The following is a 25,880-nucleotide window of genomic DNA, read 5'->3' on the forward strand; positions in this document are numbered from 1 at the left end:
CCAGTTGATAACAATGTTCTACACGAACATATCCACAGATAAAACTCATACATTACTATGTGTATGAATGATTTCCTGTGAAACAGTAAACAAACAAATGAGACAGCAGTGTTTGTATAAAAACAGCCTTTCCATACTTACTTAAGCAAGGGCCTTGCTTTATGAAGGCTGCCGTCTTGCACCGCCATGTTTCTACGGGAGCTTGAAGGGACAAACCAGGCCGAGAGTGCGTTTTGAACCAGAAACGTACTAAGCAGACAATGCTTGAATAGAGGAGTGAGGGAAGGCGACTTGCACTTGTTCCAATCTTCATTTCCAGCAGTAGATGTCACTAATTATTACACACTGGACCTCTGAGGCATATTTTTGCAGCAGTCTCACTGGCATCATCGATTGTAATCCTTTGTAAAGGAATTAGTGACATCTAATGGTGAGACTGCAGATTGCAGAAATATTTTCTCTAAATATTTATGTCTTTTAGAACCCTGCACCCCATTGCAGTTTATGTAAAATAAATAATAAAATCTCATAGTCTGACATTAATCACTTTTATGTACTTTTGGGTTAACCCTGGCAATATGCTGCCTTTTCCCCTTACACTTTTCAGATATTTTGGACAAAATCTTAAATTAATAATGCAAATAATATGCAGATCTAGTGTAGTAAACAATGTACACCTTTTGTTTTCTTAAGGGTGGTTTATTTTAATTCTGTTTATAATATGAACAGGACTCTATAATCGATGATATCCATATGTGTAAACCCAACATCGCTACACCTGTTAAGTCATTCCCGCAATAGGCTGTTGAGGGAATGAGCCCCGTCACTCGCTGCCGATATTTCCTTTGACCATGATTTCTGAAGCCTTCTTTTAAATATACTGCAAGGATTGTACAGAATATAGAAAGTCACACGTTGAACTAAAGTACACACATTTATACTTTATCCCTGGTTTGAACCAACACATAAGTCGCAACTTTGAGGCTACGTATATTCATCTGCTGAACTTGTGGTCTGGACCAGGAAGAGGCTAGAATCCCGGGAGGATGTTACAAGGCCAATTCTTCTTCCAAAAAAATAAAAATAAAGCAGTAATAACTGGAGAAAAAAAACAATACTTTTGTTAGATCTATCACACAGTAACTAATGCAGCTAGTTTGTGGCAAGTAAGCAAGCCAACGCTCGTTTTGTCGGGTTGTGACAATCGATCGGGAACTGAAATTAAAGTGCTTGCCAAATACAGCAAGCTCATTCATAGTGAATACAAAAGCATGTAACATAAGCACTATACAGTTTTTCAATGTTTACATAAGCGTATACACACAAATCTATAATATAACAGAGTTGACTATGCCATGAATCAGTAGTCATAAATATTACATTGTGCATATTCTATTGCACATGTCAAGTGTATGTATGACATGATAGGTATGGGTTAGTTACCTAGATGTCATTGTTTTAATACAAAGATGCAACAACACAGATTTCATAGGACACAGGCTATACATGTTCACAAATCCACTGTTTTTTTTCTTCTTCTTCTTCTTCTTCTTACAATGATCTCCTAAATAAACCAAAACTATAATACAACAGTGATATCCAAGTGTGATAAATATTCATGCACAAACAGATGATAACTACCTAAGATCTAGTATGTGAAAATATACTGCTGCACAAGCCAGCCGCTGCATACTGACGGGAGGGTTTTTTTTTCGTCTACACGAGACATGAAATGAACAAAAACACAAGAGGAGTGATCGGTTAAAAACAAAACAAACACAAAAAAAAAGGCACGTGGATTTTTAAAAAGGAGCTTGACATGAGCACAACCGTTATCTGACGACTGCCTGAAACTTCATCTCCACTCACTCAACAACAGAATCAACAGCCACAAAACAGACGACCACATGCAACCACAGAATAAGGTCCCACACTCGGCACTGGACAAAATCAAGATCTTCCCACATGTGACGTTAAAAACCGTTTTCACACCCTGCACGTGTTCAGAAAGAAGAGGGATCCTGATCCACTTTGTTGAGTTACTGTGTTTTGCCTTTTACTCGGTGAGGGATGAGGATGAACAGAGTCTTACAAGTCTTACTAGAAATTATCAAAGATAATTAATGGGTGAACGTTTTTAACTACAAATGGGTGAGTGGAGGCTGGCACACGTTGCTTTGAGAGGAAAGAAGTCTACAATGTAGCGCGGGGACTGGAGAGTGTCACAACTCATGGAATGCACGGAGCTTCAGAAAAACTCTCCCCCTCTGCGGTGTGTTGAACCGTGTGCTCCTGCAAAGCTGTGAGGTCAACAAAACGCTCCCCACACCATACACACTTAAACTGCGTCTCCCGCGAGTGCACGCTCTGGTGCTTGGCCAGGTGCTCGCGCTGCTTGAAGCTCTTGTCGCAGCTGGCGCACTTGAAAGGCTTCTCCCCGGTGTGAACTCGGCGATGGCGCTGCAGCTCGGACGAGTACCTGAAGCGCTTTTCACAGTCGGGACATTTCAGTGGCTTCTCCCGGGTCGGGTCGCAACGGTGCTGGACGAACTCGGACGACGAAACAAAGCGCTTGTCGCACAGGGAGCATTTCAGCGGTTTCTCTGTGCAGTGAGAGTTCTGGTGGCGCTGCAGAGTCGAATTCTTTTTGTAGCCTTTGCCACACACGTCGCACTTGTAGGGCTTCTCCACTTCACCACCACACTTGTGCCTAAGCAGTTCTCCTGACTGGCTGAAAGACTTCTGGCAGGACGCACATTTGAAAAGACTCTCCATACCGTGAACCTGCTGGTGGTAAAGCAGGTGAGACGGCTGAAGGAATCCCTTATCGCAGAGGTTACACTTAAAAGGGCGATCAGCTGGATTTTTATGAGTGCGGCGGTGGCGTACGAGAGCGTACTGCTGCTTAAAGCTCATCTGGCACTCCTCACACTGGAAAGGTCGCTCCTCAGAGTGGGTGCGCTCATGTTGCCGGAGGTCGGAAGGCCGCTTGAAGCTCTTTCCACAGGAACCACAGCGGAACGGCCTCTCGCCCTCAGGCTGGCATTGATGGTGCAGGAGCTCGGACGACTCTTTAAAGTGCATCTCGCACAAATTGCACTTGAAAAGGTGCTCGCCCGAATGAGCGTACATGTGCCGCACGAGGTGAGAGCGGTGCTTAAAGCTCTTCTCGCAGACGGCACATTTGTACGGCCGCTCAGAGCTGTGAGTGCGCTGGTGGTGTGCCAGGTGTGAAGACTGGCTGAAGCTTTTATCGCACGTGTCACATTTGTATGGCTTTTCACCGGTGTGCACTCGTTCGTGGCGGGTCAGCTCTGACAGATGCCTGAATGCCTTGTGGCACACTGAGCATTTGTACGGCCTGTCCGGGGCAGAGGCTTCAAACGAAGGCGGTGACGAGGCACTGATGACGCCGCCGCCACCGGATGACTCTCCGGTGGAGGGTTGCTGAGGGTTGGCAGCTGACGAGGTTGGGGTGACGTTTCCAGACCCGGGCCGGTAGGTCTTCTCACAGATGGAGCACTTCATCGGGTTGTTTCCGTTGCCGTGCGAGTTGTGATGCTGAGCCAAGGACGTGAGCAGCGAGAAGCCCATTTTACACACACCGCACACAAAAGGCTTCTGCTCCACCTGCACACACTGATGCTCGAGCAGGTCCGTCGCCTGGCTGAAGATCTTCATGCACTGCGTACACTGGAAGGAGCGGTCCTGGGTCACCATGCACTGGTGCTCGTGAGGGTTGGCCAGGTGTGAGATGTCATGACCGCAGGCTCCACATTTGTGCCCTCTCTCGCCCCCTACCTGTAGGCCCGGCTGCTGGGCTTGAACCGCGTGCTGCTGGCCGTTATGCGGCTGCTGCAGGGTGGCATCCGGCTGCAGGACCACACCGTACACGGTGCAGCCCAGTGGGTTGTCGGCCGTCTGGGCCAGCGTGTGCACAACAGAGGGTGGAGCCACTGCGTGTTGCTGCTGCTGCCACGCCTCCGTCATCCTTCCACTTCGCATGCAGGGACTCAGTGCTCAGGAGATTCTGGAGGGTGGATGTGGTTGGAGAAATACAGGTGGCCCACCGAGAGAAGCCGAGTGCTATTTCTGCGTTTACACACCTCCTCTGAGATAAGTAAGAAAACCTGCAGGGAAAACCAAAGAACAATAATATGAACAGTATGACTACATAAAGGACATCGCCATCATTATTTTTCAAAGTTAATACAGGACGCTAATATAACAGTCCAGAAGGGCTGCAACTAAGGATTATTATCATAATTGATTATTCTGTTGCATATCATAACTTGTTTGGTCCGTAAAATGTTGAAAAACCATTACGTGGAAATGATGAATGTTCTCAGTGAGTCAGTGTTAATGATTTTTCCTTATATGCAGCGAAGAAACCAGCAAATATTCACATTTAAGAAGCTGAAAAATCAGAAAACTTGCCCTACAGTCCAGTACATTTCTGCATTACATAGATCAGTCTAATGTAATGAGAATTATAATACGTCATTTTAAGTCTCTCATATGTGAGAACTGGTGGCATTACACAATTATACATTCAATATTTCGCAGGCGTGGATGGAAACCTTACAATTTAAAGGTTTCACATTGTAAACTAGACTAGAGGTAGATAAATTAATAAGCCGGATATTGCCATTAGCCACTTATTATTTATGAATAGGGCAATTATAACAAATTATGCATTTTATGCTAACAATTTTTTTTACATCCAAAAGTTTATTTATGTTACAACTTGTTTTGTGCATTCAATAGTTTATACATAATTCTTTATTAAAAATACTGTGGATAATTGCACTGCAGTACAGGCATAAAATGTAGATGAGTGAGAGACCATTAGTGTCGTTCAATAAAAGGTTCCTGAATTTTTTTGGAATCTTTGTTAACATCATTATAATAACAGTTATATTTCATCGGATAAAAGAATCAGCCAAATATATGGAAAAAGCCATATTGACCCCTTAATGTTATTTACTGTGAAAATATACTTTGTACTTGGAAGCATCATTATCTCTTATTACGAATCAGTGCAGAAAAATCAAGAAAAACCCATCTCATCCATCAGTATTTGCCTCGTGCTCATACTAAGTTAAATACATGTTAATTTGAGGACTAAGACGACAACAGCACTAACAGAGTGGTAAATATTAAAATGTATGAATGATTTTTCCATCACAATCAGCCGGAGAGGCGCTGAGAAACAGCTGATTTCTGCAGTGCATCTCTATCTCCACAGTTGTACCACAGAGTAAGGGCTACCGCACTTAATGTGGATGCCCCCCTACCACCACCGCCACCGCTGGACTTAATGAGTTCTGTATGAAACAGACACACTTGTTCCACGTGATTTTATTTTTCAAAGAAAAACTATCACGCAAAGATGCTTTTTTATGCACGATTAAATCGTGGCCCTCTGGCTGCAACAATCTCTCTGATTTTCCAGCTTCCTAAATGTGAATATTTCCTTGTACATTTAATATGATAAAATGAAAAAAATACAGTAAGAAAGATTTAGGTTCAGGACAAAACAAGACACTTGAGAACACAATTTTCCAGACAAACCAACTTAGTCAAACATGAAATTAATCATTGAATCTATTTCATCGAATTATTGATACAAAACAAGATCATTTAATTTTGATAATCAACGCGTGTATAAGTGAGTATTTTCTGATTTCATTGCTCCATACAACAAAGAACCATAACATAGCATATTTTTTGTTTTGGGACAGACTGAGACATTAGAAAACATTATTATTCCAAATATTTGAGAACACCGAGCACCATTCTTTTACGTTTTCTGGTATTTTATGAACCAACCAACTTATTGATGAATCGAGAAAAAAAACAGCAATCGAACATGAAAATAATCAGTAGTCGCAGCCCTAATCTAAAGTCCAATTAATTTTTCTTAAAAGAATTAAAGTCATACAAAAAAGACAATTAAACTAGAAAATGTGGCTGCAATCGGTTATTAATCAACTACTGATTTCATCATCAACTACTTTGATCATCGACTTGAGTGTCTTTTAAAAATAGAACAAGTTCTCTGATTTTTAAGCATCTTCTAGTGAATATCTTCTGATTTCTTAGCTCCATACAACAAAGAACTCATTTTTGGCTAAAAAAATGATCATTCCGAGGATTGGAAAACGCTAACCACCATTTTTCTTGACATTTTATGGACCAACCAAGTTATCAATTAATCGAGAAACTAACCGAAAGACAATCAAACATTAAAACAATCATTAGTTGCAGCCAAAACCTAAATTCCAATGCATATTTATACTTCATGTAATACTAACATAATCACATTAAAAACAATTACTGTTAATAATAATTACAGCCCTTAATCATAAGCCGCCAATAATAGAGCAATCATTTGTGTCAATCCTGAAATAAAAACACCCCGGTTTAGCTACAAAGGCCGCAATCCGAGTCCTGCGTTAAGATTAAAACAAATCTAACTGCACTGCTATCGTTTAAATCACTCTGGTGTTAATAGAGCTGTTAACAGAGACATGTTTACTCCCGAGGGTTTGTTTAATTACAAGAAATCTACAAAACAAAATATAACAAGGGCAAATACCCAAAAACTGGGCTAGGTCTATTTCCTGAAAAGCTAAAAGGGGTACGTAGTGGTAAAAGAACGTCTCATTGAAACGCGGGCTTTTACGTTAAACCGTGTATTCGTCCTGCTCACAAACATTTTTTTTTATTTACCGTTTACTTTCACGCAGGTGTGGGTGATGTTTAACGTACAAAAAACGAACGGTTCGTCTGCTACCAGACGCTAGTTTGTCGGCTACAGTGGCGGAGCTAAAGGCTAACAGCTAAGGCGCTAACAGCTAATGCTAAGCAAACAGCTGGACCTCCGTTCACATTATCTCCATCGATCTCACATCACAAGCCACATTTACGGTATCAGTCTCTCCCCGCGACGAGCTGCACGACATGCTAACGGAAATACAGGGAGGCGTGAGTCGGCGGCTCTACCGGGAGCTCACAGGCGGAGTCGCCTCGGCTAAGAAGCGGTTTTGATGTAAAGCGAGGCTCCGCTGCAGACGGACCCCGAATCAAACTAGGCCTCCCCGGAGCTGCAGGGGGAAATCCGCCTCCCGATGCAGAGCTCCTCGTATATGTAAAAAACAACAACAACAATATTTACACAAAAATACGATTCACGCAAACATACCTGGCGTGATTATGGGCGGTTTTCGCTGCCGTCGCCAGCCTGAGGTCGATAGCTTTCGATTTGTCTGGGGCTCGGAGCACCGGCGGTGGAAGGGATGCGGTTGAAGCCGGACGCCATCCTCCTGCAGACGGACGGACACCGGAAACCGCCACGCAGCGATCTGCCGCCGCCGCTGCTGCTGCTACAGCCCCGACATGTACCACGTTGACCGAGAAGTCCGAAACAATCCGAGGAGGAAATAAAATCGCTCCAAGGGATCGACCGCAGAAGATTCCGTCAGATTTTTTTATAAAGGAGAATACGAGCCGATATCAGCATAGGCGTTTCTCCAGTGTGACACCAGGGGGCACTGTTTCACACATTCACCCACACACTGACCTACAAAACAGCCACTAGACAGTCTTGTATAAAGTATCTTATTAAAGGGATACTTGAGTAAAAAGTACAAGTATGTTACAAGAAATTATTGTCAGAAGTTGAAGTAACTTTTCATAATATTTTACTGTATCAAAAGTAATTTTCTGATTTAAAAATGTACTTAAGTTTTTGAGGTAAAAGGTATTGAAAAAATTAGAATTTAGGTTTGCGCCATGGTGGATCAGTGGTAGGGCGAGTTGTCTTTCAACTGGAAGGCTGTGGGTTTAATTTCTGGCTCTGCTAGTCTATATGTGTCCTTGAGCAAGACACTTAACCCCCATGTTCAAGCCTGTGAACGGGTGAATGACAAAACTGTAGTGTAAAGCAGCTCATCAAGACAGACCATAATACCAACTCTTCTTCTGATTTTATTTGGTAGTAACAAGTAACAAAGATAGTTATTGGAAATGTAGTGGCGTAAAAGTTGCTATGAATATAAATATAAATATTTTGGTTCTAAAATCATTTTGTGTCACAGTTCCATCACGATTTTGCTGCCATTTATGGTGAATGTGCCAGGCAGCAGAAGCATCATGTAATTCACTGCTTTATAAATAAAGGCCCCCAAAATCAAATTTTGGTTAGGGCCCCAATAAGGCTGGGGCTGGCCCTGCCATTATTTCACTGTCAGACCTCCTTCTACTTTGAAACTGAAGCTTGTTAACTACTCACTCTCACACTAAAGTCCATTGAAAAAGAAAATCAACAATTTTAGCTCATTTGACATTTGAAAACGTCACTTTGACTCTCGTCGCCTCCGAAATTCTTGCTGCAAACTTTTACTGCCAAATGGAAGTTGGAGACATTTCATCTTATTTTTTGTTCACCATCAAATTGTCATCAAATCAGCATCAATACTATGTTTTTAGAGAAACTGTCATCAGTGTATCAACATTGTTGTCTTCTTGGTCTTTGGCCCCAAAAGTCCTTTAAGTCATGAAAAACTTCATAATCCGTCCACGATGCTGTACTATTTCAAATTTTCTTTTTTTATTAACTTCACCTCGGGAGAGGTGTAATTAGCTGTAATAGGCAGCTTCACCACTAGATGTCACTATAATCCACTCACCCAACCTTCATAAAACAGCCCAGTTACTCCAACATTCACTGCTTTTATACAGTAAACCTCAGAAAAACCTCTGTAGGACCTTTTCTGGCTCAAACACTGAACAAGTAGTCCTCATGGAGACCAAAACCTGGTCCTAATGAGGCAGAACCTAATTTCTGAGGAACTGGATTAGGTGTTTTCCACAAATAATGGAAGGACTCGATAGATCTACAAAGTTATGTGGTTTATTTTAAGGTAGGCCAACACGCACTCCTTATTACATGATGTCGTCTTCATTTTATTGGTTCCAAATAAATTATATCTGGGTGGAGAGGGGTCAAAAATGGCTCTTCTGATTCTCGAGGTTGCAGACCCGTGCTCTAAATCGACCGTAGGTGTGAGCGCTTGTTTGTTTCTATGCAACCCTGGATTAGGATTAGGCATTTAGTGGTTATGGTTAAGGTTAGTGATAATGCTATGTTTAGACTGTACAAACGAATGGACGTAAATGCATCTTAAAGGTGAGTGCCGTGAAGTCCATGTCTATATTTCCTCGTGCATTTAAAGCTGCAGTATGCGACATTCTGCCTGGACGTTCTCTTAAATCCAAAAGCAGTTTAGGGTACTGAGCTTTTACAGGGGCCTCCTTCTACTTGGGGCCACCAGAGGTAGCTCGCATACGCACCACAGTTTTTTACTCACCTAAACAACTTTATTTGACAATGGCTATCCAGACATAAACATATATATATATATATATATATATATATATATATAGTTATATATATATGTTGTTTTATTACCTTTTTAATTGCCTTTTCTATTACCAACCAATCACTTTTTCTTGTGTTAGCCTCAAAATCCTATCGAACTCACCCACTGTTTTCATCAATCACCTGGAAAGCACTTTGAAAGGCGAGGACTTTTGCTTTCAATGCAAAAGAAAGAGATGGACTGAGCATTTTGTCCACACTTTGGGTTCGTTTCACTTGGTACTTGGCACGGCCCTCGAGAGGAAGTATCTCGTCTACATCCATACCGACACAAGAGATGCACAGTAGGTTAGTGACGAGATGACGTTTGGGATGGACGGATGTAAAACGGCAACGGGAGTATAAATGGGCCTTTATTGTTAATTCGGAAAAGATCTGAGTTCTATGACTACTGGCCATACAGTTTATCACACTACCCACATTTAGCTGTAGCAGTAGCATGGAAGTGGGCATAGTATTTCGTTTGCAAAAGGAACTTCCATTCTGAAGCCTGAAAATTCGCAAATTGACCGACGCCATGTCAGTTTTTGAAGCCAGAAATTGACATTCGTCACCTACAACCAGGCTCCATGCCAGCTGGTACTCTGGTTTTCAACAAGTTGCGCTTTATTTTCTTCTAAATAATTTACTAAATCAACATCACGTTCTATTGAAGAAGAGCTGAAACTAGTCATAGAGACCATTAACTCCTCATTAACTCCTGAGGAAAATGTTTACAGATGTTATAAATCAAGTGCAACGTAGAAGCTCATTTTCCCATAGACTTTCATTTAAATTGACTTCTCTGCAACCAACGGAGTCGCCTCCGGCCACACGGTTGGCACTCGCTCCTCTGTTGGTTAATGCAGAGCGACTTCTGTTTCCACCACATAAGAGCAAAACATGGAGCTGCATCAAATCCCATCACTCTTGTTTTTTTTTAATTTAATTTCTCTATGTTTTGGTTGTGTTTACCCACAATGCCCTGCATTGTAGTCCACTTTCTGCATTTGGGTCACTTGAAGCGAACCGAGACCTAGGTTTTTAGGCGGACCAGAGTTTGCTTCTTTGGTGCACATCAGAGTTCGGTTGCACGTTCACATCTCCTCAAACAAACTGGACTTTCCCAGCAAACAAACTAGGGTTCTGGTGTGAATGAACCCATATGTGTCCCTGTGATGGACTGGCTATCTGTCCAGAGTGTACCCCGCCTTTTGCCCTGTCAGCTGAGATTGGCACCACGACCCTAGAAATAGACAATGGATGGATGGATGGGTGGAGTCGCCCCCTGGTGGATGAGTGCTACTTCCATCCTACGTCCTGGGCTTTTAAACCTGAAGACTATGTCCATTTTTAATTAAAGTCAATGAGCAGTAGCAGCATTCGCAGTCGTAGAAGTGTCAGCTGCAGTTTTTGTTGATGTCGGAATAATTTGAGACAGCAGCAATAACCACACCAAAACGTCGTTAATTTCAAACATTTCATTATTTTCTCCACATTAACTTTGAAACAACCTCATAAACCAAAGAGTAAGAAAGAGCATGCTCGGGCATGCAATGATGTCACAACATGATGATGCCACTGGGTGCGAAGTATAAAACATACAGTAGCAGTAGAGTTTTTTGTTTTTTTTTCTTTTATATCATTCATAAACTCGGGACATTCTCGGTATCCACTGAGAGTTAGAAGCAAGCGTTTATTTTACACTGCTCTCCGCGTCTCGTGTAGCCTTGTGTTGCTGGATAAAAGAGACGAGAGGGAGAAACTCACAAACTGACACCAGGCTGAGCAGGCGAAACAAACATGCTGGAAAAAAATCTCATCTGGCCCGAAAAAACGTGTCTGGAAGTGACAGCGGAGACACCCCGGCGTTCCCTTTATGAAGGGGGGGGGACTGGGAGTGAGAGAGTGAGAGAGAGAGACAGAGAGAGAGAGACAGAGAGAGAGACAGAACAGTGCATGCCATTTCAGGGTTGAGAGGAAGTTTTGCATGTAGGAATGGCGGGCGTGGGGGGCGGGGTGAGTCCCTCGTTTCTCCAGCCTTATCCACACGGAAACTTTCCAGAAACAATTGTTTTTTTCTTTTGCATTTCTAAAAAAGGTCTGCCGTCCAAACCCGTTGTCGTACGTGTGAGCCTTTAGGCTACGCTCAGATTACCAGCCACTCTTCAAATGTCCAAATCCAATCAAATCCACTTCACCGCAGATCCGCGTTTACAGCGAGCACGTTTCTGCACTGTAAAAAACAGCACGCATGCGCACAAACACATTTTCACATGCAGAGAGTGCATATTTGTGAGTCCACTTGATGTCGAAGTGGGAGATATGTTTTACGATTATTTGTACCTTTATTGATCCCCCACAGGGGGAAGTTAGAAATAGTAGCTATCCCTACGAAATTTGTGGGCGGGATTCAGCTCTCGAGGTTCAACATTCTCCTCCACTGTTGTTTCATTTTGCTGTGTTGCAGGCACAGGGCAACTGCGCGGATTCTGATATGACTTTTCTCCCTCATGCACTATATAGACAAAAGTGTTTGGCCACACTTTAAGCTAAGTATTGATTTCATGTGTTTCAATCAGGCTTTGGTGTCTCCAATGAAGTACAATCTAAAGGCCCTGGTATACTTCTGCGCACATGCCGCAATGCGCTAAGCACACCCTGGTGTACTCGCGCGTCAGGGTCCTGAAGTATATCCCACTTCACCATTGGGTGGCGGTACAAGTCTGGACGCAAGAGGGAATAGGACGCATTCCTACCAACGAAGAAGAGAACGATGCTACAGCTCCCTCGGACACGTCTGGTTTCGAGCGGCTCATCGGCTGAAAGGTCCTAGGGCAGGGGAGTCGGGGTGTCAGTGGGTTTGAGGGTCACCAGCCCGAGGCTTGGGTGACTATCCTTGGCGACTACTTCTTCGGCCTTTAAACGCTTCAGCACACCAAGACATTTTGGACAATGCTATGCTAACAGTTTGGGGGAAGGTCCTTTACTATTACAACATGACTGTGCCCCAGTGCACAAAGCAAGGACTGTAAAGACGTGGCTTGACTTTGAGTTTGGTGTGGAAGAACTTGACCGGCCCACACAGAGCCTTGACCTCAACCTATCTTGGAAAGTCTTCCAAGAAGAGTGGAAGCTGTGCAAAAGGGGGACCCGACATATTTAAGGACTCGATACGTATTTGAATGAAGTTCAGGCGTCCCAATACTTTAATCCATATAGTGTACATTGGAAAAATATCTGATCTAGGACCCCATTCTGAAGTGACACCAATCTGTTGGTCGGATTTACGTGAAAAATATCAAATTCACCTGGTAATCCGAAAGTAGCCTTCGCCTGATCGCGCGGCGCTTTTCATCGAGGGTCTTAAATAAATCTGCAACGTTATAAAAAAAAAAAAAAAAAGGACTAAATACGAGGCACTCGGCATTCTCTCTGTCTTGCAAACTGCAAAAGTAACAAACTTGAATAATAATGACACATACACATATATAGTAGAATTAGTGGTTATAACATAACAGTCTCCAGGCTGTACAAAGGGGGCAAGGCTGAATCGTCAGTATGTCAGCGGTTACATGTGGTCTTCATGTGGAGGTTTGTTTCGTGTGCGGAGTGTTTCTGTGGGTCGGCGGAAAACCTCACTTCACGATGGATTCGGGGGGAAAAACGTTTTCCCCCCTCGAGTGTGAGTTGCGAGTTGCGGACGTTTGATTTGGAGGATCAAACGTGAATCTGGTCAGATTCTGGCGATGTGTGGTCGGGCGTGTGAGGTGGTGATGATCAGGATGGAGACAGAGCGGTGATGTTAAAGGGATAGAAAAACCCCACACAGCCTCATGCAATGGTTGCGTGTATATGTTCATAGTGGGGGTTAAAAAAACAACAAAAAACCAGAAGAAAAGAATCATGACGGAGCCCTTTTAAATGGATCTACTCTGCAGCATAGTTCTGTTTGTAGCATAGTGCGAAGAGGGTCAGTAAGAGACCGGTGGACTGGACTGAGAGGGCAAAGGGTTAAAAGGCAAAATGAGGGTTTTTGTGTGTGTGTGTATGTGAGTGGAGTTGAGGTTTGAGTGCAAGTGTGTGAGTGTGTGTGTGTGTGTGTGTCATGCTTTTGGTAAGCATGTCTCTCTCACACACAAACCAGGAAACAAGTGCCTGTGCCATCTCCAGCCCACTGGATACCCATGCATGTGGTCCTGGTTCACCACATTTAGTTTAACGCTGCACTCTCCTCACCGATCGCCTTTGTTGTTTTTCTCTCTTTTTTTTCTTTTGTCTGTGGTTGCAAGCTGAAAACAAGCACATGAAAAAGGAAACGCTGCTCAAACTGAAATGGGCTTTGTTGACAGAATAACCTGGAAACAGCAGCAGCAACAGTAGAAAGGCTCTGCTGTGTCCGTCACTCCGGCCGCGGGCTCCGGTCAGTAGGCAGAATGTCCGTCCCAGTTAAGTAATAATATAATATACCGTAGTTATCAATAAGTCTTCGTTAAGATCATACCTGTATAAGCTTAAATAAAGAAGTGAATGAAAAGAATGGCTACTCCAATATTGAGTAAAATGACCATAACCACCAGAATAGAGCTGGAGCCCTAAGAGACAAGAGGAGAGAAAGAACACCCTTAGTCCACAAACAGCAGCAACAGATATACATTACATCACAGTAATCAGCCTTGTATAAAGCACCTCACAGGGATACTTGAGTAAAAGTATCTTAGCAGGAAATGACTTTGGCAGAAGTTGAAGTCAACTTTTACAATATGACTTGAGTAAAAATCTAAGTATTTGACATTTACTGTACTTAAAAGTAGTAAAATGTTACCATCCTGTCGTCACTGACAGGGTTTGGCATGTATACGTCTCATTACCGTGACTCCTCGACCAATTGTGATGTCTAGAAAATTCAAAAAACTATGGACTGGTGATCTGTCCAGGGCCACGTGACCCCCACCCTTTCACTATACGTTAGCTGAGATTGGCCACCCGCGACCCTCATGTGGAGGATAAAGTGGTAAAAGATGGATGGATGGACACTGGAAAGCAGAGAAATAGAGCTTTAATTGCGCCCATATACTTGTCATTACGGTAGAACCTCGGGAAAGTTGGCAACACTGTGGCATTTCCGCTTTTTTCCACATTAACCACGCCCACTCCAAACGTCTGTTGGTCAGGTCTAGGTTCAGCAACATTATGTGCCCAAAGAATGAGGTCAGCTGACTACCTGAATATAATGAATGACCAGATTATTCCATCAATGCATTTTTGCTTCCCTGATGACATGGGCATATTCCAAGATGACAATGCCAGGATTCATCAGGCTCAAATTGTGAAAGAGTGGTTCAGAGAGCATGAGACATCATTTTCACACATGGATTTGCCACCACAGAGTCCAGACCTTAACCCCATTGAGAATCTTTGGGATGTGACTCTCCCATCATCAATACAAGACCTTGGTGAAAAATTAACGCAACACTGGACGGAAATACATCTTGTGACATTGCAGTAGCTTATGGAAACAATGCCACAGTGAATGAGTGGTGTAATTAAAGCTAAAGGCGGTCCAACGATGTGACCCTTTTTTTTAGGTGGCAACATTTTTTGGCCAGGCAGTGTATATATATATATATATATATATATATATATATATATATATATATATATATATACATATACATATAAACATTACTGTTTTCATGTCAACATAGTGATACAAAAATTCACTTTACCGTAATTATGCAACATTTCCGTTATCGGAAAAATTCCAACAGTGAGCTGAGAAGTTGCACATCAAAATTACGGTAATTTCACTCGCGCTGGTGAAGGAAGCCAGCGAATCAGCAAATCAGCGTCTTTGTCACCAGAGAGGAGATCTTTCATTATGTTTTTATCCTGGGAAGCACTTTGAGTTGCATTGCCTTGCATGAAAGTGCTATCTATATAAATATAGTTTGATTGAATAACAACAACAACAACAACAAAAATCAACAAACGTTGCACACTGCAGGAGTTGCAGGCTGGGCTATACGGGAAAATAATCTTTTTATATCATTGGATATTGATTCCCACAGGATGATTTTAAAAGACACTTCTGATTTTCTTATCTTATTTCTTATAAACATGGTCAAATATGAGGACTCACTGAGTTTGATTTGAGGGTGAGATGCTCTCCTTCCTGCTCCAGAGTGATGGGTTGGGACTTTAGGGGCGGGGAGAGGGTGAGGTCCCTGTGCAGCGGCCACTCCTCCAGCTCCGCCCCCACATTCAGGTTGTCCAGCATCTGTACAGAGTCCATGGATCCCTCTCGGACCGGCCGGAGGCCGCGGGATCGCAGCCTGTTGTTTTTCTGGGCCGGGGACTCTGGGCCCGGCCCCCCTCGGGGCGTTTGAGAGTCCGCACACTGAAGCCGCATGTCCACCGTGTAGTCGTTCATCCTCTCCTCGTCCTGCTCTGTGAGGCGCGAATGGGCGGGGCTCCACCTGAGGGCGCTGTCGGCAGTCCAGCCCACGGTGAGGCCGTCCAGCCTTTGGTCGATTACAGCATGCTTGGAAAGCTTGTGGTTGGACGGGTTGTGCTGCTTTGGATGGTGGTTGGAGTAGACATGCTCTCGAGGGTTATACGCGGAGGAAGAGACGTGGTCCTTTGCATTATGATTGGAGTAGATATAATCTTGGGACTTGTGATTGGAGGAAGCATGCTCAGAAGTCTTGTGATTGGACATGTTATGTTCCAAGGCCTTGTGATTGGATAAAATGTGCACCTGCGGCTTGTAGTTGGAAGAGGCGTGATCACAGGGCTTGTGATTGGTGGAGGAATGATCCCATGTTTTGTGATTGGAGGACGAGTACTCCCTTGACTTGTGATTGGACGAGACATGCTTGGAGGGCTTTTGGCTGGATGAGGAGTGCTCCCACGCTCGGTAGGAGGAGGCGTGGTCCCGGGTCTTGTGATTGGAGAAGGATTTCTCAGGCGGTTTGTGGTTGGACACTGGCGCCTGCTCGTGCCCGTTGACTTGGCCCTCCTGCTCCTCCAGGAGGGACGGCGTGGTGGAGCGGCTGCTGCCCCCTTGCTCCAAGTACTTTTCGTCATTCCAGTTGTTAGCCCCTCCCTTCGGCAGATCCAACCCCCGCCCCTCCACCAGCACCTGGATCTCAGCGCCACCCTGATCGTCCACGGCACTCTGGCGCATGAAGCAAGCATTTCTGGGGCGGTGGGCGTGCTTTGGTGGACTGTGGGGGGGCGACGTGAGTACACTCAGCACGGGGCTCAGGTCAGGCGTGATCACAGGCGGCGTGGTGTCAGGCGTGCACAGCTCCGGACTGTCCGTTTCCGTGGAGATGACCTCGTGGTCTTTGTCCTTGGCGTCCTGCTGCTTGGGCCGCTGACATTCAAGACCTGAAAACAGTGCGAGACAAGCACCGATGAAATGACTTGGCACCAGAGCGTGTGTGTGTGTGTGCTTGTATTTATATCTTTGTGAGGACATTTTCAAGGTTAAGACCTGGTTTTAGGGTTAGAGTTGGGTTATGGTTAGTATTTGGTGAAGGCACTTAGTAGAAGTGATGGTTAAGGTCTGTGTAAGGGGCTAAGGAATGCATTGTGTCTATGTCGTGTCCTCACTACGATATAAAATCAAGTTTGTGTGTGTGTGAGTTATTAGCATGTGGAGTCACACAGAGGAGAGGGAAGCTGCACACACTCTGAAACACTGCGGCTCAGAGCGGATTATGGAAGTGAATACACTTGATTTATTGTGAATTCTCGGGCTAATCCGGAGTAGTTTAGAGATTATTTTGACAACGCTGTTGTGATACACCTTCTGATCTCCACAACTGTGTTATGCAGTCTATTTAAATAGCATGCATAATGTCTGCGCTGGTTCTACTGTATAAGAAAAACAGAACTGAGAAACAGCTTTCCACGCACACGGAACCTGGTGATTATAACCCAGACCTTAAGTCAACTTTAATGCAAGAATTGTGGTTGTATGAGCTTCAACCCACCACTTGGGATATGGACATGCTTGCAAGAACACAAGGGGAAAATAAGGAAACTAAAATCTCTTAAAAATCTTTAAAAAAGTTTTAAAAGCTTGAAAAGTCAGAGAGCTTTTTAATCATTAAAAGAACCAGGGCTACAGTAACAAACTGATTATTCCACGACTAAATGATTTGCCAGCTAAATTAGCCATGAACTAATCAAGTTTGGGTGTTTTTCCAGCTTCTTAAATGTGAATTTTGGTTTGTGGAAGAAACAAGACATTTGCAATCTTCATCGTTTCTTGGTTTGGGAATTAGAGTTAAAACATTTTTCAACATTTCCTGACATTGTATGGACCAGAGAAATGCTTAATTAATCCAGAAAGAAACCGTTAATTGCAGCCCCCACACGCCCAAATCAGAACACTCAAAACTATCAAATGGATTATCGAAACAAGGCTTAAATGACAATAGTATTAGAAGTATTTAAGTAAGAAACAAATTAACAAACAAATGAAACTATGTAAAGACAAAGGAACGTTCTCTGTGTCGTCCGCTCTGAACTCTGACCCCTCGTGCGGTCTAGTGTTGACTCACCATTGCCGTAGATGTGAAAGGAGGGGGAGAGCTCTTTTGCAGCGATGCGGGCCAGTCGACACTCCTCCATGGCCTTCTGTGCCACTCCTTCAGCCGCCTCCGCCTTCCCACGAGCGTGGCTCATCCTGAACAGGAGATGGGGAGAAAGACTGCGGTCAAACAGGAGCCACATGTGGGTGAATTTCAACAGAACTTTTTCTGACGTACGGCTGCCTGATGCAGTGACTGCAAAACACCATCATGAGCTAAAACCACAGCTGTTGTGAAGTCATCAATAAAGTGGTGAGTACATGGAGGGTCTCTGTGGCTGTCCTTCTGACAGAAGAAAGGAAGTCAGCAACCTCACCTGGACATAGCGATCTCCGCCTTCTGTTTGGCGAAGTCTGTGGCCTTCTCCGCGGCTTCGACGGCTCGGTCCACCTTCTCTCTGATCTTACTGGCCCTCAGTGGAATCAGGTTCTTGCGTTTCCCGCTCACCAACACATTCTGTTTGTACTTTCCTTCCTCCTTGGTGCCGTCGGGGAAGGTGGTGCAGCCGTACCCATGCCTCTTGTTCGCTGCCCATTCACCTGCGTAATGAAGGCCGTCTGAGCGCCGACTCATGCCCCAGCCTGCCCTCTGGTCGCTGCGCCACTCCCCGGCGTACATTTCAGTGACAGTGGCATCCACAGGGGCGCCCTGCTCACTCTCACTTGCGTTGGAGTGGATGTCAGACGCAGCAGAGCTAACCGTGCTCATGCCGGCCTCACTGCAGAAGGAGCTCTGCTTGCTGAGCTGACTCGCCAGGGAGCTTTTAGACTCGGAGCGTCGCAGCTTCAGGCCGCTGAGGATGGACTGCCGGAAACGGCCTTTTCGCTTCCTCTGGCGTTCGGCTTCACTTGGAGCCGTCAGAGCGAACCCGCCCCTGCCCACCGGGCTCCCGGCCAGTCCGGCCACGACCCCGTCCGTCGGTGTTGTGGCAGCACTGTCCTGTAGCACAGCCGGAGGGCCGTGGCTGTGCTCGGAGCGCAGAGAGTTTATGGATGTTCGCAGGGGGAAGAGGATGACGGCCGCCATGCCGTACGGCACGCTCTGCCGTACACCATAGCCATGACGCATCCCGCCCAGCCACTGGCCTTGGTAGGTTCCTGGAGGACAGACAACAGACAAAACCCAAGTTAGAGCAGGAACCGCAAGGATGATTTACTGAACGCCCTGAAGCCCAAGCCTCTGCACTACTATACCGACATCCTCGCTATGTTACGCATCCCAATGGGGCCCTGAAGCCACGTAACACTGGTTATGTTATGTGTTAAGGTATTTAGTTATACTCTTATCATTACTATTTGTGCACAAGTGTGGAATGGCGTGTTTGCTTTGCTTGATACAGTGGCACTATTTCACCGACACGGCGATGATCGCGACACTCAACAACGAAACCAAAACAGAAGTAACGGCCTCACAGGGATTGGAATGACGTGATGCTTGGACGTCTGTTGCCACCATATCGTACGTCACCGTAACTGCGCACTAATGTCACATGTGCTCCAAACAAGAGCAATGAATGAGAGCCACACGGGTGCTGATGACGCTGAGCTGTTAAACATATTGCACGTAAAAGCATGATTCAGTTTACCCTTTGTCTTAAATATGTGTTTCAAGATGTCACTACTTTACAATGCAGTTGTAACTTTCCAGTTGAATGGATTAAACTCTTGTTTCTCATTACAAAGGCTTTAAAAAGTTTTCATGTTTCATATTGGACCTTTAAATGTTTTCACAACCCATTCACGGCAAAAGAAAACTCAGATGCAGGTTTTAATTTCTCAGTGTTTGCATCAATAAATAATAAACAATATATATTATTATAATAGACTATAATAGGCATCCATAGCGAGGTATGGATACCTTCGCTGGTGCAAAATAGCAAGATTATGCAAATTATGATAAAAAAATGAATACTTAAAAAATACCAAACAAAGAACAATATAAAAACATTTGTTTAGGTGCAACTGTCTTTATTTTTCATGTGACAAAATGGCAGAATATTTCTACTTTCACTTCTATATTGATTTGACTGTGGGACAGGAGCTGTCCGTGGTGCTGAAACTCAGCCTATGTGCAGGAGGCTTTGCGTGGCCTATAATTACTGTGTGTGTGTGTGAGACAACAGCACATTTATTGGGTTGGGGAAAATGTGTCAGCTCGTGCGTGCTATATTCATCTGTTGGCGATCCTCCACGTGAGCGGAAGAGTGGAGCGGAGCAGAGCTGTCGCGTGACGCACTCTTTTTTTATGTTTCTCTCTCTCTCCTTCTCCACCTTCAGTGCAGCACAAACATACATACAAACACACAAACATACAAACAAACACACACACACACACTCTGTATGTTCGCTCCCCCTGCATCACTTATTGACCTGCTCGCTGTCTCCATCATCCGGGCCCCACACACGCAGCTCGGGCGTCCGTGATCAAACGGCCTAGATAACAAACCCCCAAAGTCATTAAGGAGGAAAAAATGTAAAGTGACAGAAGCAGAGAGCCAATCAGAGAGCAGGAGAGGTCTCCAGTGACATGCTGACCTGCTGTCTCCTGTTACCATGGAGACCTGACAGCACAGAGGGATGCAGAAGTGGGGGGTGTGTGGCATTTTTTTATTAACTTGTGTGTGTGTGTGTGTGTGTACTTGTATTTGTTACCTCTTAAGGATCTATTTCTGGCAAAAACACTGACCTTGTCAGGACCAGTAGTCCTCATGGAGACAAAACCTGGTCCTAGTGAGGTAGATTTTTGAGGAACTGGTTTAGGCAAAGATTTGAACTGTCTTATGGTTATAAAGTTATGGTGATAGTTAAGGTTAGGCATCAAGAGCTTTCGATGCAGTGTCCTTAGTAAAGTAGCTGTGAAAACCTGTGTGTGTGTGTGTCTCCAAACAGCAGACGATGAGACAGCGGTTTAATTTCTAATTTTGGACACACATGCGTTCACCTTTGACATTCATGGCCTGATTCTGTAGTTTTCTAATCATCTAATTACGATGGAGGTCCCCACCACCACACTCCTCAGACAAGACATCAAGTGACCCTGTGACCCCTCTGCAACCCCAGTCCATGACTGTGGACCGCACAGTGCTTTTCACCTGACCTTAGAAACACAATTATTGAGTGACTCCAACTAAAATTGGACTTTTAGAAAGACATGTTAATATGTTAGTCCAACTGCAATGGTACTAAAGTGGGACACGTTCAGTCAGACAAGACTGCTGGCAAGCTGGCCTGGGCACATGTTTCACAGTTCCCACCAGCGACTCATACCTGGAAATAAAAGCCAATACACAGAAGAAGACAAAAGCGACAAGAAATTGTGAAATACTGGCCCAATTAATTTTTTAGATCAACAAGGAGACGTTTTTATGATCTGGATGGATGGTAGGAAGACACGGAATGGCACTCGACATGCAAAAAACTAATCTGGAAACCTACTTATGCTAACAAGCTGAAAAAGGGTGTATCGCCACCTGGTGTTCATTCAATAAATCGATTCCCTGCTACTGTTTGTATACTGGAACAAGGACAGTCGTCCAACTAAACAGCAACTGTGCATGGAAATATAGTCTTCCAGAAAGGTGGACAAAAGCAGCGGTGACCACACAGAACTTCAATTCTACCTCTTACTTGATTTATAACGTCAGAGAAACACTTTCCTGAGGAGTTAATGGTCTCATTCACGAGTTTCGGCTCTTCCTCGATAGAACATGATGTCAATTTCCCATTTAGAGGAAAATAGATCATAAAGTGTGACACATATAAGTGGACACCAGTGTGATTGACAGCGGGTGACGTCTACGAACTTAGTACAGATAGTACAGATCAAATCGCAACCCTTGAGTCTTCAGAGCAGGAGTCCCTTTTGCAAACATAAAACTGTGTTCATTCATTTTTATAAACTGTGGTGTGGAAGTGACCTACATGTCATTCAGGTCATGTGACAGAAGACATCGCTTCTTCTTCAGGCCTGAAATCAGTTTGCAAAGCAATTCAGGAAACCCTTAAGCCTGCCCTGAGCCAGAGGATTTTCAAATCTGACTTGATTTTAAAAAAGTGGGAGACCACAGACACAACAAACTTTGTAACTGATTTTCAATATTTTAATCCTGAGAAAGCACAGACTAGACGATCCAGACAGGACGCAGGAGCACACTCTTGGCGTTTAATCGATCTCAGGGAGGAGATTCCAGGGATTTGGGATCTCACAGACACTTGTGTGATTTAAAGTGACTTCAGAATACCTACAGAAATGGAGGCGGACTGTCTGCGTCGTCAGTTAATAGCCGTTGTGTGCGCGCAATATTTTGTGCTGAGAAACGCAGAAACCAGTGAATGAAGTCTTGGTTGAGAAGACCGAACTGACTTGGCTTGAAGAAGTTACGGCTCTAAACAAGTACGCGATATCCGTTTCCCGGTCAACTTGCTCTCATTGGTTATTGTAGGGTTCTGCTCACGCCCCCAATCATTAAAAATGATTGGTAAAGTAAATATCTAACATGTTTAATACTTGCGATAATACTTGTGTCTGTCAACTCCTCACACCAGGATAATTTGGCCAGATAATCTGTTCAAATCAGCCTAAAATCAGAAGGAACCCACCATTGACAGAAGGGTCACATTGGGAGCAAAATCTGGCCAATTACCCTCTAGATGGCTTAAAGCACTGACAGGGGGTGTGTTGGTGGTGCTAGTGAGATTTACCTCCATCAGAATAGGTTTCAGTGCCATATCCGTCCTGCAGCCCGTTGCTCCAGGTCCCCTCGTACCGGGCCCCACTGGCCGTGCTCTCCAGCTGCCCGTAGCGGCCTTTGAACCCCTGCGTCCACTCTCCTCTGTACTCCCAGCGGCCCTTGCTCTCCACTCCAATGCCGTGTCGCTTGCCCTGTGCCCAGGTGCCCTGGTAGCTGTTTCCGCTGGGCCACGTGTATACGCCCAGGACCTCGAAGCCGTGGCTCCAGGCCCCGGCATACTCGCCCTGACCCTGGGGCCCAGTGCAGACGCCCCGGCCGTGGGCTTTCCCCTGCTCCCACCCCCCGCAGTACGACCCCCCATCATCAAAGTCAAACCTGCCTCCAGTGGACATGCATGAAACAGGTTTAGGCAAATCCTTAGAATGTCAAGAAAAAGGGAAAAAAAACAAGGGCCTGGTTCAGTCAGAGGGAGGGAGGAGGGAGGAGGCCTCGCCTGAATCAGGCAGCATGGAGGAGGAGCGCGGCCTCGACTCTCCCTCTGCTGTTAGCTCAGGGTGTAAAACACTCGCTCCTCGCTGTGAAAACAAAGCGCATCACCTCGTGATGGAGAAGCAATCCCAGCCTCAGTGACGGCTCTGGAGTGACGGTGGCAGCAGCCGCGCTTGCTGCTCCCCATGGGCAGAGCGACTCTCGTCCTCCTCCGCCTTCCTGCCTCACTCTCAGCCGGGGAGCTGAGCTCAGACAAGCGAGGCCTAGGCTTTTCCAGCAGCAGTCCCAGAGGCCCTCAGAGCAGCAGCAGCAGCTCAGTCAGACATTACAGCATCTCCAACATCGCTACTGCACCTGCAACTCACAGAGGGAAGCGGCACACAGACACCGCCGTCACTGCTGCTGCTGCTGCTTCACCCCCCAACGCCATTAACAAAAATCAGAGGAGCAGAGAAGCATGGCCTGGAATCAGGCTAACGCTCAGAGACACACAAACACACACACCTCAGCAGACATAACACACTGTCAATCGCTCACTCTAAATCTCTCTGCAACCTGCGGACGAGTCAAGATGAAAAATAAATTATTCCTCTTTTTTTCTCTCTCTCTCTCTCTCCGTCTTCCCTTTCTGCGATCGCTGTAATGTGGATTGTTGTTGTATCCGGATTCCACCAAGTCATCTGCCCTCTCCTGTTTTTCTGCCTCTCTCTCTCTCTCTCTAAAATCTGCTCATTACAGGACTGTTCCACCCCAGCCAATACCCTTCCCCCACACGTACACACACACACACACACACGTACAGTGAACACACTCCTTCTGAGCTCTTAAAGAGATAGAGACTGAGGGATGCTGCATGCACAGAGCCCTCTCTCGCTCTCTCTCCAGAGATTCGACCTGCTCTTCCTCATTATCCAGCCTCGTTCCACTCCCTCACTCCTCCTCCTCGACTCAGCAGTCCCTTCTCTTGATAACTGGAGGTCTGAGGGGTTATTGATCCCCTGCCACTCTCTCCCTCTTCATCTTTTTCACACTTGTTTCATTTGTGGAAGAAAAAAAAGCTGAAAATCAGCAGCAGTCATCCGCATGGATTCATTTTGATTTCATGGCTGTAGAATTGTCCGAAAAAGTTCATTGAGTGAGTTCTTCTGCCCCTTTTTCCCAAGATAACTTTCACTTTTCATATCTGGCAGTTATTCAACCGTTTAGGAATGACAGTACTGAGAAGCTGGCGTCACAGACTTCGGACACGCTGGTGAATCTCGTCTGTGATTGGGCGGTCGTTCTCGCGGAAGTCCTGAGGGGCTACCGTAATGACAAGTACATAAAGCTCTAGTTCTCTGCTTTCTGGTATCCATTCATCCGCCTTCTACCACTTTATCCTCCACATGAGGGTCGCGCAGAGTGCTGTGCCAATCTCAGCCGACATTGGGCAAAAGGCGGGGTCACGCTCTGGTCCATAGATTCTGAATTTTCTAGATATCACAAATGGCGATGATCACCATGTCAGATTATCAATCACAGTAGCACAGATTCTTGACGTGTCTTGTTCGGGATGTGGCGACACTACAAGCATGACCCCGACCAGTCATCGTTCCCGACACTGCGCAAATTCATAGGTCATCTGGGAGGCGAGGCAAGGAGCTGTCAATCATGGCTACCGAAAGCGTTGTGGGTGACTTTGTTGTGGTTGTCCCTTGAGAAGCCGTCAAAGAGGCAGGGCTACTGTTGCCAAAGCACAACGAAACGTTCTTTGGTGTCACTGTTGCGCCTAACTGCAGCAACAGCACCGTGTTTATGTCTGTATGTTACGCTGTGTCAGAGAACTCTGTTCTCCTATTGGTGAATCTCCAGGAGCATGTCGTAGGAGTTGTCAGACTAGGCACGAAAATAGAAAACGATGACCAGAGCACAGACTCTGTCTGACACAGTAATTGAGCTGAAATACAGCAGTATGGGGGTGTGATCGCAGGCTTTCAGCAGTGCTGTTGCTAAATACACCAAGTTTTCAAGTGATCTGCAGTTCGCGATTGTGCTGGTACCATGTGTCATTAGGTAAGTAGGAACAAAGGATTTCAAACACTCAAGTCACAATTTATGTTGTGTCCTGTTTGTAGTCGGTACTGAGAATCTCCAATTTACACTCGGAGAAACGTCATCAACCCTGATTTGGGATTTCAAGATGGCTGCCTTCATCTAAACACCACTACTTTTACCATTAATAAAATATCAAGTAGTGCAGTTACTGACTGGTATTGATGACAATGGCTAACCCGAGTTACGTTTGCGTTTCCGGCTTCTCAACTGTAATGCAGGGGACGTCATTCCCAGTTGTTAACAGAAGCCTTCCAGTCTGTATTCAAAATAAATTTAAATTAAGAGAGGGAACTTGTGATTTAAGAGGGTAATTGATAATTGTGAGCTTCAGTGTTGGGAGTCAAACTTTGGAACGGGCTCAGAGATGAGTTGAAATTGTGTAGCTCTCAGTTATGTTTGGGAAAAGCCTTAAAATGTATGTTATGTTTGGGGAAAAGCCTAAAAATAATTAGGGAATATTATTTAAATTAACAGAATTTAAATGAAGTGTTATGTTTGTTTGTTTGTTGCTTTTTAACCTTTTTAATTTTGGTTTTGTTGCCAATATTCTCAGTTATTCAATTAATTGTACACAGAG

General features: G+C 44.8%; 2 protein-coding genes across 3 annotated transcripts; both read right to left on the bottom strand.

The window, feature by feature from the left end:
* Positions 1 to 921: 921 nt before the first annotated feature.
* On the bottom strand, positions 922 to 7,535 carry LOC131459906 (zinc finger protein 319-like). Of its 2 annotated transcripts, none has more exons than XM_058630047.1 (2): positions 7,208 to 7,535; positions 922 to 4,130 (listed from the first exon to the last, which is right to left on the bottom strand). In XM_058630047.1, exon 2 carries the CDS (start codon positions 4,003 to 4,005, stop codon positions 2,230 to 2,232), a length of 1,776 nt encoding a protein of 591 aa, XP_058486030.1. In that variant the 5' UTR covers positions 4,006 to 4,130; positions 7,208 to 7,535; the 3' UTR covers positions 922 to 2,229. The 2 variants fall into 2 exon arrangements, with proteins under 2 accessions (XP_058486030.1, XP_058486031.1); XM_058630048.1 differs by lacking the exon at positions 7,208 to 7,535 and adding an exon at positions 6,736 to 7,061.
* A 4,553-nt stretch (positions 7,536 to 12,088) lies between these two features.
* On the bottom strand, positions 12,089 to 25,096 carry jph3a (junctophilin 3a). Its single transcript, XM_058629768.1, has 5 exons — positions 22,731 to 25,096; positions 18,347 to 19,127; positions 18,001 to 18,125; positions 15,567 to 16,819; positions 12,089 to 14,019 (listed from the first exon to the last, which is right to left on the bottom strand). Exons 1-5 carry the CDS (start codon positions 23,110 to 23,112, stop codon positions 13,939 to 13,941), a joined length of 2,622 nt encoding a protein of 873 aa, XP_058485751.1. The 5' UTR covers positions 23,113 to 25,096; the 3' UTR covers positions 12,089 to 13,938.
* Between the last annotated feature and the right edge of the window lie 784 nt (positions 25,097 to 25,880).

This window comes from Solea solea, chromosome 5 (genome assembly GCF_958295425.1).
Source record: "Solea solea chromosome 5, fSolSol10.1, whole genome shotgun sequence".
Classification (NCBI taxonomy): Eukaryota; Metazoa; Chordata; class Actinopteri; order Pleuronectiformes; family Soleidae; genus Solea; species Solea solea.